At 44.4% G+C, this 13,278-nt stretch overlaps 1 protein-coding gene across 6 annotated transcripts in view; it reads right to left on the reverse strand.

The window, feature by feature from the left end:
• bsna (bassoon presynaptic cytomatrix protein a) overlaps positions 1-13,278 on the reverse strand; it is a 307,151-nt gene that overhangs the window by 46,538 nt on the left and 247,335 nt on the right. For 5 of the 6 annotated variants that reach the window (XM_044210625.1, XM_044210626.1, XM_044210630.1 and 2 more), the window contains 2 exons: positions 1,430-3,926; positions 5-505 (listed from right to left, as the gene is read on the reverse strand). In XM_044210625.1, the coding sequence (XP_044066560.1) occupies positions 5-505; positions 1,430-3,926 (2,998 nt within the window). The remainder of the gene's footprint in view (positions 1-4; positions 506-1,429; positions 3,927-13,278) is intronic. The other variant, XM_044210628.1, reaches the window with a different exon arrangement.

The following is a 13,278-nucleotide window of genomic DNA, read 5'->3' on the forward strand; positions in this document are numbered from 1 at the left end:
GTACCTGGTGGTTGGCCCTGCATGTCCACTGGCTGCTGGGACTTGCTGCGTGAGGAACGTTGTTGGTCCCCCTGTCTGGAGGAGCGCTGGCCATGGTGGTGCCCAGACGGATCCCGGGAGTAGTCCGAAGAGTGGTACCCTCCGGACCTTGATTCGCCACGCCTTCCTGAAGATGAGGATCGTCCTGAAGGGTCGTGGCGCATTGAAGGGTCTTTGGGGTGCCCCTTAGATGACCTTGAGGACCTCGGCTCATCTGAATGACGTGACGATGACGGATGTCGACTAGAGCTGCCATGGTGCCGGTGGTCACGGGATGAAGAGTGTCGCCCTCCATGGCTGTACTCATCCTGGGGCCAGAGGTCCTCCTCAGGAGGCTCATCATAATCATGGTAGGTGTGTTTGACACCATGCCGACTCCTCCCAGACGAGTGGCTGCTGCCGTAGTGTCGAGAACTGGGGCGTGGCTTCTCAAACCAGTCAGTTTCTTCTTGGCCCAGATGGTAGGCTTTGGAAACCGAGAGCAGATCACAATCAATCTCCATGTCGTTTGGAGACAGTGGCATGCAGGCTGAGAGAAGGAAGGAGGCAGGTAGAAGAAGACCAACCACATGCAAAAGAAAAGAATAGGAGGGAGAAGACACAGAAAGAAAGGCAGAAAATAAAAGTAAAAGTTTTACATCCATGCAGAATACACTTCAAGTCGCCCTCACAAATTACAAGACTATATAAACAGGATAAAACAAACATTGCAAAACTGTCCGCTTTGGCAGCTGCTTTTGCGCTCACATGTTTCAGCTTCAAATTTAAAGCCAATGACATGGAGGAAAATGTATGCTGACCAAACATACTTGAAACAACTGCCTTGCAAACAGCATTTGAATCTTTTTTATATTCTTGATGCTATGAGTATGGGTTAATTGTTGCAGTGATACAGTAATACTAGCCCTCTTTGAAAGAGAAGGTCTAAATATAGAACTGATTGTGAGGGACTGTTTTGCAGTGCAGACCATAAATTCTTAAAATAAAACATGTAAACAAACATCAAAGACATAATTAAATATAAAACCATGTAAAGCAAAAACAATGCAACTGTGTCGTGCAAAGAAGACCTTTCAAGTGAATCAGTGTGTAGCGAACAAAGAAAAAAACCACACTGAAGAACCATGCGAGTATTGGACAGACAGACGACTGGAACACGCGGATGGACGGACAAGGCAGGCAGACAGACAGACAGCAGTCCACTGATAAGAGACCTCTAAGTGACTCTCAGGAAGAAGAAAACATTAGCATGCACCAGCTATCTGCCTCTCTTTTTCTATCACTTTCTCTTTGCTAAGCCTAGCCTCTGGGTGGGTGGGGGACATTTAGATAAACGGTGGGGGCAGAAGTAGGTAGTGAGACTGTGTGGGCATTCAGCTCCCACAATTACCTTCGCTGTCTGACACAGCGCAATGATAATCGTCTATAATGTATGTATCATCCGATTTGTAGACATGCGTCCGGGGAAGGTCCCGTATGTTGTCTTGTACATCTGGCAGCGAGTGGCTGGAACCATAATGGCCATAATAGTAATGATATCTACTGCTGCGACTGTCGTACGGGTCAGGACCTAAGCTTGATGATCGCCCAGAACCCATGAACCTCCCCAGGGGACTGAGTGGGCTCTCCTCTTCAGAGCACTGCCGGGTTGGGTGGCGCCCCCGGCTGTAGCCAGGTCGGTAGGAGCGGTCGTCCCTCTCATAGGATCGGCTGCGATACCCAGGGTAGTCCCTGGCTGAGATCTTGTCCATGCCGTAGCCGGTGGAACGGGAGCGGCCGGTGGAGGTGTAGTAAATCCGATCGTCCTCCTCCACCATTGAACCATATCGACTACCTTGAGTGGTGCCACTGTAAGCACTCCTCTTGAAGCCGTAATCCTCGATCAGCTGGCGCCCTCGAATATGAGTGGAGGGGTTAGCCCCACCCGTTGCTGAGGAATAGGAGGCCAAGTCTGCCTCCACATCCCGAGCTTCCTCAATGGGGGAAAACTTGGAAATTTTTTGCTCCATACTCCCCAGTTTCCTGTGCTTGCTGCGCTTGGAGGACATTACAGCAGGAGCCAGAAGGCTTCTGGAGGACAAAGGTTTCTGTACCCCGGAGCGGATTCTGCCATGTTTGTAGTCGTAGTCATAGTAATAGGGGGATCCCCCACCCATGCTAGCGCTCACGCTGCTGCTGCTGCCCCCTAGAGGTCCGTGCCTGTAGCTGCTCTTACCCCTGCCGTGGTGGTCGTACAGCTCTTCCTGCATCGCTGCTTCCTCTTCAGTTGCCCTGCCGTATGAGGAGCTGCCACTTCCCCCACGTGTCGTGCTGCCAATGGTGCTGCTGTGGCCGTGGATGTCACCCAGGTAACGCCCACTGCCGCCATGATGCATCATGTCCCCTGTCGTCGTGCCCAGCCCGTCTTTTGACGTCAGCTCACTTACGTCATCAATCATCATGTAGTTCCTTGGGCTGTTTTGCTCTAAGCCAGGAGGCCCGTACATCCCATCTGCAGTGCTGTAGGTGGAGGGACTGTCTACAGAGTGCCCATAGGCATTGGAAACTGTAGAAGTGTACTGTCCATAAGAACTGGCTGTGGTGGTGGTGTAGCCATAAGTATTAGCAGTTGTTGTGGTGTACTGGCCATATGAATTAGCTGAGGTTGAAGTATACTGGCCATAAGTGCTTGGTGGCATGGTAGAGTACCCACCGTAGCTGCTGGACACTGATGCTGAGCCATAGGGCCCATAGGAGCTAGCCATGGTTGTCAATCCAGTGTACTGACCATAAGAGGGGGCTGCATTGGAATAGGTAGTGTCCTGGGCTGTGGTGGTGACCATGACTGTGGGGTTACTAATTGTCTCGTAGTTGGTGGGCATCTTTTGCTCAAGATCGGCTAACGAAGTCTGCCTTGGTCTTCCTGGGTGGACTGTCAGGATATCAGCTTGGGACTGCCCAAGGTACTGGGTGGTCTGGCTGGGGTAGGAGGACACAGCACTGGGATAGGGTGAGCTGTGGGTGGGGTATGGGGGCTGACCAGGTGGTGCAGGCCCGAAACCTGTATGCCCCGGCTGGGGCTGAGGTTGAGGTGCAACAGGTAACCCCATGTCTGTCTGGGGGTATGGGGGCTGGGTTGGGGGATAGGTCTGGAAAGGGTAGGATGTTTGAGACTGGTAAGAGACTGGTCCTGGAGGGGGCACATGGCTCTGGAGGGGCATGGGCTGTGGCAGTGCCTGGGACTGAGACACTGTTGGATAGGGAGGCTGGCTGAATGTTGAAGACTGGTACGGCAAACTTGATTGCTGAGTTGGTGCTGCCGGTTGGCTCTGGGGGTACTGACAGGAGAGGAAGGACGAGGTGGGTGGGTACTGGGCTGCTGTGTTGAGTTCGCTGGTGAACTGGCTGAGAGGGGCGGTGCTTGGCCTTGTTGACAGTAGCCCATTAGTCTCATGTGATGCAGCTGCAGCTGCTAAACGTAGGTTATTCAACTCACTATCAGACATATAGTCCCTAGTGTCCCCCATACACCTCAGGTAGGCAATATCCCTCCTCTCCCTCTCTTTGACCAGTGTCTCTTTCCTTTGGTGGATCCCCAGCTCTAGGTATCTCAGTTTAGCATCAATCTCTTTCTCTTCCTCCTCCAGTTCAGCTTGCTGCTTTCTCAGCTTGGTCGACTCTTGCTCCACAGCCTTCAGCTCATGGGTGAGGTCCTTGAGGAGGCTGGCTTTGGCAGCCAGGCCAGACCTGGAGCTAGGTTTAAGGCTGGGCACGGAGGGCAGGTAGACCTGTTGGAGGGTGGGCGTCATCATGGGCAGGTGAGCTGATGTGGTAGTGTCATCTGGAGGAGGGCTGGGCAGGGTTCGCTTGACCTTACGGAGCAGTGAGCTCTGCTGTAGGGCTGCCAGCTGGAAAGAGAGAGAGGGAGAGCAGGAGAATATGGGGAGACAAAGATGCATGGAAAGAGAGAGATCACAGAGGTAAAACAGAAGAATGGGGAGTGTGGAGAGGGAGCAATATGATATGATATGATACAATGATGATTAAGTTAAATGGAGAGGGATGGGAGATGGGATATTTGTGGAAACCAAACGTAAATGTGAGATGGACAGGGACATGGGAGAGTAAGAGACAAAGGAGGCAGATGAACAAGGGAGGAGACAGGATTAAAGAGAGTGAAGGATGAAGAGAAAAAAGAGGACAAAGAATAGGGAAGACAGAAAGGGAAAGGGGGAAAGTTGAGTAGAGAGGAGTGTGCAGGGGTAAAGAGGGGTGTAGAGGGCATGTAAGGGGAAAGAATATAAAATGTAAAAAGGTGAAAGGGGTAGAAAGGAAAGGTGGCAGAGGGAGATTCATGGAGAGGGATCACAGTAGAAGGAGAAAGTTGAAGGAGGTTTGAGGAGAGACAATGTGCACAACAGATGAATAGAACACGAGGAAGAAGGAGGAAAACTCAAAAAGATAAAAAGGTCAAGGAACAGAAGAAACAAGGAGAGGATGCAACGATACAATACAAAGGAGACAAAGGAGAAATATATAGACACAGAGACAAGGACAACAGGAAAAAAGAGTGGAGCTTATGTCAGAGGACATAAAAAAACATTAAAACGAGTGGCAATCGACTACATCAAGTGCAAACAACATAAATCATTTGGAAACTTTTCATTGGGTTGTTGCTTTAAGGATTTTGTGATTCAATGAGGTTAACATGTCAAACACAACTGTCTGCCCCATATTATGAAATAATGTGTAAATTTTTCTTTTATTGTATACTTTGATAATTGGGGTGCAAGGGAATGACCAGACCAATTATTTTTCTAAGGCTGTTCATTGCAGACCATTACTAAGATGGTCTAAAAAGGTGGGTCTTAGTCTACTTCAAACTGAACTCCAGTGCAGTTTTTTTGTGGTAAAAATATATCATGGAACAACAAAAATAATCATGATGTGTGTCATTTGTATGAATAGAAAAGCTTAGCTAAACAAATTTTGGAAATAAATCGCCTTGCAGCTGTCAAGAAATAAATCACCCTTCAGTTATGGATTGAGAGTTTTGCAAAATGAATTTATGGCCAATATATAGTAAATGCTATTGAGTCCATGTCTTGTTGAATTTATGCTGTTTTGGAGACAAAATAGGGTTCTACCACTTAGGCAGGTATACGCAATCCACAGAGGCTGTTTTGTACATTTTCCATATATTGTTTCTTCTCTTTGCAAATGACTTATAGATAGCTTCTGATAGCCTCATGCTTGTTCCCAAGGGTTATTGTGAGTTATATTTTGACTGCACAATATGGAACTTATGAAATATTGAATATGTGTGGGCTTCCTATTCTCCCATCAAAACTAGCCAAGCACTTGTATCTTATTTAGATGAGTCAATGTTTTGTAGCTAATCAATATCATGAAGAATGAATGGATTCATATTTTTTTTTAAATATGTGTGATTACTGTATCTTCCCTTCCCCTACCACACATGCTAATTGCATTTTGAATTTATAAATAGATCACACAGTGTGTCATGTGTTGTTTATCATGTCAATCTCTGCAGGGGCAACATAAAAAAGATAAATCCCTGTGGGGACCTGCTCCTAACACCTCAAAAGATTAGGAGAGAAAAGTGCGAAAAATCTATACATAACAAAGGAGTTGTTTGTCACAACATTCACATAATAACTACAAAGTCTCAATATTGATGAGGCAAGGTGGACCATTGTAAAGAAAATAAATAAAAAGATCCTTTTAGTCATTTCACAGGCACGTTTCAAAGTAGTCTGCTTTGTTTCTTGTATCTTGCCATCTGCTGCAGACACCACCAAACCCGCAAATTAAAGCAAACATCGCGAAAACTTGAAAGGAAATGCCCTTCCAACAACCTGGAAGAATCTCGTTTAATCTGGCAAAATAGTCTTAAAACATATAAGAAAGCCCTCTGTAATGCCAGAACAGCCTATTACTCATCATTAATAGAGGAAAATAAAAACAACCCCAGGTTTCTTTTCAGCATTGTAGCCAGGCTGACAGAGAATCACAGCTCTATTGAGTCATGTATTCCTATAGCCCTCAGTAATAACAACTTCATGAGCTTCTTATAAAACTTCTGATAAAACTTTAACGATTAGAGAAAAAATTAATCACGCCCTGCCGTCAACCAGTACGGATTTATCTTCAAACACAGGAACCTTAGAAACAACTGTAAAACCTGATATATATTTTGAATGCTTTGCTCCTATCAACCTTCTTCAACTAACTTTGACAATTAATTCATCTAAGCCATCAGCGTGTGTCTTAGACCCCATTCCAACTTGGCTGGTTAAAGAAGTTTTACCCTTAGTTAGCACTTCTTTACTGGATATGATCAATCTGTCTATTAACAGGCAATGTACCACAGTCCTTTAAAGTAGCTGTAATTAAACTTCTTAAAAAAACACTCTTGATCCAGGGGTTTCAGCCAATTATAGAACTATATCTAACCTTCCCTTTCTCTCTTATATCCCTGAGAAAGCAGTCATCAATCAGTTGTGTGACTTTCTAAATGACACTAGTTCATTTGAGGATTATCTGTCAGGATTAAGAGGGCACAGAGCACAGAGACAGCACTGGTGAAAATTACAAATGACCTTTTAATTGCATCAGATAATGGACTTGTCTCTGTACTTATCTTGTTAGATCTTAGTGCTGCATTCGACACCACTGACCATCACATTCTATTACAGAGACTGGAATATTCAATTGGCATTAAAGGAAAAGGTTTAAATCCTCTCTATCAGATCGATCTCAGTTTGTACATGTTAACGGTGAGTCCTCTGTGCACGGCAAAGTTAGTCACAGAGTTCCACAAGGTTCTGTGCTTGGACCGATTATTTTCACCTTATATATGCTTCCTCTAGGCAATATTAATAGAAAACAATCCATAAACTTTCATTGTTATGCGGATGATACCCAATTATATCTATCTATCAGGCCAGTTGAAACTAACCAGTTAGCTAAACTTCAAGCATGCCTTTAGGACATAAAGACCTGGATGACCTGCAATTTTCTGATGTTAAACTCTGACAAAACTGAAGTTATTGGACTTGGTCCTAAACACCTCCGAGACAAATTATCTAAAGATATAGTTGCTCCAGATGGCATTGCCCTGGCCTCCAGCAGCACCGTAAGGAAACTCTGAGTTATCTTTGATCAGGATTTATCCTTTAGGTCCCACATGAAACAAACTTCAAGGACTGCCTTCTTTTACCTACGTAATATTGTAAAAATAAGGCACATCCTGTCTCAAAATGATGCCGAAAAATTAGTGCATGCATTTGTTACTTCCAGGCTGGACTACTGCAATTCCTTATTATCCGGCTGCCCAAATAAGTCCCTTAAGACTCTCCAGTTGATCCAGAATGCTGCGGCACATGTACCGACAAAAACAAGGAAAAGAGATCATATCTCTCCAATATTAGCTTCTCTGCATTGGCTTCCTGTAAAATTTTGAAAAGAATTTAAAATTCTTCTCGTCACCTACAAAGCTCTTAATGGTCAGGCACCATCATATCTTAAAGATCTCATAATACCATATTACCTGACTAGAACACTGCGCTCCCAGGATGCAGGGTTACTTGTGGTTCCTAGAGTCTCCAAAAGTAGAATGGGAGCCAGAGCCTTCAGTTATCAAGCTCCTCTTCTGTGGAATCAGGTCCCAGTTTGCGTTCGGGAGGCAGACACCATCTCCACATTTAAGAGTAGGCTAAAGACTTTCCTCTTTGGTAAAGCTTATAATTAGGGCTGGCTTGGGTGATTCCTGAACCATCCCTTAGTTATGCTGCTATAGGCCTAGACTGCCGGGAGACTTCACATGATGCGCCTCTTTCCTCTCTCCTTCTCTCTCTCTCCATGGGTATGCATTTTTATCCCATTACTGCATGTTACTAACTCAACATCTTCTCTCTCCCGTAGTTCTGTGCTTCCTCATTTCTCTCCTCTCTCCTTCTGTCGCTTTCAGCAGGTATTTCTGCCTCTGGAGCTGCGGGGTCTGGGTCTGTGGTTGTGGGCTGCCTGCTGCCCCCGTGTTCCTGCTCGACAACTGCTACTACAGTTGTTGTTATTGGCTCTGTTACTGATGCTGACATTATTCTTCTTATAGCTGTCATGCCCCCAAACCTAACACCACTCACCATTGAGTCTGTACAAGGTTTCTGCCTGTTAAAAGGAAGTTTTTTCTTGCCACTGTTGCCAAATGCTTGCTCATAGTGGGATTTGTTGGGTCTCTGAAATTAATATTATAAAGAGTACGGTCTAGACCTGCTCTATAGGAAAAGCGCAATGAGATAATTTCTGTTATGAATTGGTGCTATATAAATAAAATTGAATTGAATTGATTTGATTAAAAAAAGATGATTACATGGTTTGTGTGTATGAGGTATTACGGTCACTGTTTATGAGCCAATAACTTACACAACCTCAAGATTGAAGTAATTTCCGTTATCAAAGGCTGGTGCCCCAAGGTTAAATTCTGTTACTCAGAATAAATACTAATCATTTCTGATAGCACGAAGTAATTGTAATCACTCTACTTCATCTTTTGTAGCAATTAATGTATTTATGCTACACTAGCTATTAATATGATCTTTATTAATTGGTCTTAGGAAATTAAGCCTTTCACTCTAAAATATGTTCATTGTGAGAGCAATTTGCCACCTGCCATGTGACCTGTAATAAGGGTAAACCATACAGGGGTCACAGTCACGCCAGGCTCCACCATCAATTAATCACACTCCTGCTCCCTATCAGCACCTAATCACAACCAGAATAAAAGCACATCAATAACCTCAGCCAGTTGTCTGATTTCGTTCTACGAAAGAAAGGATTCTCCATTACTTCTAGATTCTACTCTAGCGTGTGTCTACTCCAGCGTGAGTCTACACCAATCCACCCACACCAGTCATTACTTCCGTCACTTCCGTCGCTCCTTCACCACCGGTTACATATGCCCAGGGCCAGACCGGAGCCTGCACCCCGGCCAACCAGTCATCAGCCTGTACCCCAGCCAGCCAGTGATCAGCCTGCACCACGGCCTACCAGTCATCAACCTGCACTCTGGCCTACCAGTCATCAGCCAGCACCCCGGTCTGCCGTCATCAGCCAGCACCCAGCTGCCCAGCTGCTCGCCTGTTCTGCTGCCCAGCAGCTCGCCCACTCCACTGCCGCTTCCACTTCCTGCGCCGCGTTGGCCTCCAGTTCCTGTGGCGATCATCAATCCCTGCTGGATCGCAGAAGCACCAATCCCTTGACGCCGCAGGATCGCAGCAGCAGCCATCTCTAGTCACCATTGGATCACAGCCGCCTCCTGCCCCGGTGGGACCGCAGCACGCTGCTGCACCATCTGCTGGACCGCAGCATGCTGCTGAATTGTCTGCTGGGTTGCAGCATGCTCTAAATCGTTGACTAGTTCACAGCAGCTGTACCCTCCTTCTCTGCCAGAGTGGCAGGCTTCGGATTCCCGGAAATCACTGGTTCTGCCAGCTCCTCTACCAATCTTCCCGTCGCCGGCTAACGGTCCTGCTGTACCGTCGCCAGGTTCTGATCTGGTTCTCTGGCCTTCAGAGAGGCTCCGCCTTCGCCACCGGCCTCCAGATGGTTTCGATCTTTGTCATGGACCTCATGAGATGAGTTTTGCGCCTGTCCAACCCCCAGGACGTCCACCCGAGGTTCCCAGCTCTGCACGTGTTCAACCCCGTGGCTGTCCACACGGATCGACCTGTTCCCCGTGGAAGAGGATGACCCACCAAGTCGGCGGGGTCCTCGTCCATCAGGAGCTGAGGGGGGGAGGGGTAATGACACAGACTTGCCAGGCTCCACCATCAGTTAATCACACACACCTGCTCCCTATCAGCACCTAATCACAACCAGGATAAAAGCACATCACTCACCTCAGCCAGTTGTCCGATCTCGTTCTATGATGGACTATACATGGGATTCTCCACTACTTCTAGATTCTACTCTAGCGTGATTCAACTCCAGCGTGTTTCTACTCCTTCGTGTTTCTACTCCAGCGTGTTTTCCACTCCATCCTACTCCAGCGTGTTTTCCCCATCTACATACATCATCATCTGGTTGTGAGCTTACCTGCATACCTGTCTACTCATTGCTGTTATCCAATAATTATCCATCTGTTGCCATATCGGTATCTCCTGCCTATCTGTCCGTAACAACAGGTTTAATTTTGAAGATTTTTTGCTCTTGGTTTGTAAGTATGATGATACTGAATTAGTTATTAAGTTTTGACAGAATTATGACGGTTTTGTCCCCTGTGCCATAATCCAATAAGGATTTTATACATGCCCATATCACAGTTAAACAGAGATATTAAATATGCAAATGAATTCCAGAGAGAACGTCAGACTGTACTATCATAAATCTACAGGAAGTAAAATTTACAGGTTGAAACATTCACTAGCTACCTAGTTTAGTAATCAAATTGAGTTAGTTATGCAAATGGGTGTGAGTGAAGAGGATACAGAGGACAGGGTTAGATGGAGGCACATGATTTGCTGTGGCGACCCCTGAAAGGGAACAGCCGAAAGGAAAAGAAGATACAAGCCAAAATTCTGGAGGGGCATAAATAGAATGGGGGGCATGGGGGCCTTCCCCAGATTTTTTTTTTTACATATATATTCAAAGACTTTGGGGGAATTATTTCAAAACGTCCCTAAATCAGTTTTTATAGCTCAGTAATCCCCCACTTTATATTAAGCTAAATACTGTGTATTTATTTAGAGATTTTCATCTCAATTATTTGTGGTGTTATGGTTATTGAAAATGGCACTCACATATTCATTCATATATACACGAGCTTCTATACTGCTGCTACTTTTCTTGAAAAAGAGCTAAAAAATTTAAGGGGCATAAATTCACATAAAAAGACTATCCACAATGAAAATTATTTTAGAAAACATAGATAATAAAGCCACAGATGAACAGAACCTGCCAACCTCAGCCTCCTTGAAAGATTCATCATCACCATTACCTTAAGTACATATAACCTGTAACCACACCTACACAAACTAATATAACTAGAGAGGGGGGGTCCTAACTCTCTCAAAGTTCACTTCCTAATTGCATTTCATTTTCACGTTTGTGAAAGGAATTGATGCTCTACTAACCACTTCAGCAACACATTGATAAGCTGGAGCCTACATCTCTACAGTGCTATGTGCACACATACCTACTGTTGCGAACCAATTTCATCCTGTGACTTTTGGAAGAAACCAAATACCATAGAGAAAGGGGAGTGTGACTTTATTGAGGTATGATCTATGACATAATTAGAAGAATACATCTGACTCATAATATGAAATGATCATAACTACATATAAAAATAATAGTAATACAATATAAAATAAATATATGGATAAATAAATCTGATGGGTAAGGTGTCCCACCAGCTTGAACGGGCATGACGCCACTGTGAAAGCTCAACAGTGGATTCCACCTTGCATTTCACTTTCATGGCAGCTATTGTTTCATAAGCAAGACCCTGCCCAGCATCCTGGCTCTGTACTTCACAGCCCTTTACCAGACAGTGAGGATCTTGCTTGTGCTGGTTTTGTTTCCCCTCACTAATTCATTAATTCCTGATTACTGAAAGGCAGTGTGCAAGACCAAAATCTACTCACAGTCCACGCAGAAACAATTTCATCACTGTCAAAACCACTTCTTCAATCCCGGCTGTTGAATCAGCTCTTATTTGTTTACTTAATGTAAGATCCCCTGCTAATAAATCTTTCATCTGCCAGGATTTTTCATGCCAACAATATTCAGATGTAAAAGTCAAAATCTTCTTTTCTGCCATGGTTGAATGAAGAAATAAGGAATTTAAAAATACAATGCAGGAAGGCAGAGCGGATATGGAAGAAGGATAAACACAGTGTCTCCCTTGCTTCTCTCAAAGATCTGATGTCCACTTGTCAATATACAATCAAATAAGCAAGGAAGTCCAATTAATTTTTCAGAACTGATCACGAAACAGGGTCATAATCCCAAAATCCTATTTATAACCATAGACTTTGTGATTGCTCCCCCGCTTAGTCAGCCAGTTGAATTCTCCTGAGAGACAATTTCTTAATTACTTTTATAACAAAATAGTGGAGATTCGACAGCACGTTAACACCGACTTCAGGGAGCTTGATGTTGACTCCTGCCCACCTTCAACATTAGCCCACTTGAAATCTCTCTCAACCCTGGAACACACTGTTGCACTTTAAAAATCATCCACCTGCCCTTCTGACTGCATTTCCACTTGGTTTTTAAGAGCTGTATTTCAGACGGTTGGTCCGAATCTTTTAGCCCTTATTAACTGTCCACTGGCACTTTCCCCTCCAATTTTTGACATGCCACTGTTTATCCCCTCTTAAAGAATCCCTCTCTAGATCCCTCTGTTGTAAGTAATTTTAGACCAATCTCTAAACATTTTTGTCCAAGATTTTAGAAAAAATTATCTCCACTCATCTGATTTCTTTTATGAACTACAATAAATTTTTTTAAAAGTTTCAATCCTTACGCGGATGATACGCTACTACCCCAGCACTGGCAGCATTAAAAATCTCTTCACTAGTCTGTGTCTTATCTAATAATGTTAATAAAGAAAAATGCAACTTAGGTATTATTTTTGACTCAGTATTGTGTTTTGATGCTCAGGTGACTAAAGTGGTGCAGACCTGCTTTGCCCATCTGAGAAACTTAAAGATCAGGTAATTCCTTTCCTCTGCAGATTTAAAAAAGGTCATATTTGATTGTTATCTCCTCCAGACTTGACTAATGCAACACACCTTCCGCTGGTATCAGTAGGAGAAACATCCAAAGACTGCAATTTATACAAAACGCTGCTGCCAGGCTTTTAACACGTATTCAAAGTGACCACATCACATCAATCCTTGCTGCTCTTCACTAGTAACTTGTGAGTTTTAGAATTGATTTTAGGATTTTACTGCTTATTTTGTAAAGTCTTGAATGGTCAGGCTCCTGCCTAAATCTGTGATCTGCTAACTCGTATGAGCCTAAACGTGGGTTAAGATCCTATGGCAGGGCCCTACTATTGTGCCTATGCTGTGGAACTCCCTGCCTGGGTATCTCAGGAATGCAAACTCAGTGTCCTCTTTTAAATCTCTCCTTAAAACTCACTTTTATCTTATGGGCTGATATTTGTTGTAACTATTTAAATTATTAGGGTTCAAACCGTGAAGCAGTATAACGCTACTGAGTTTGTGCCGG

The sequence above is a fragment of the Siniperca chuatsi genome, linkage group LG10 (assembly GCF_020085105.1).
Source record: "Siniperca chuatsi isolate FFG_IHB_CAS linkage group LG10, ASM2008510v1, whole genome shotgun sequence".
NCBI classification, from domain to species: domain Eukaryota; kingdom Metazoa; phylum Chordata; class Actinopteri; order Centrarchiformes; family Sinipercidae; genus Siniperca; species Siniperca chuatsi.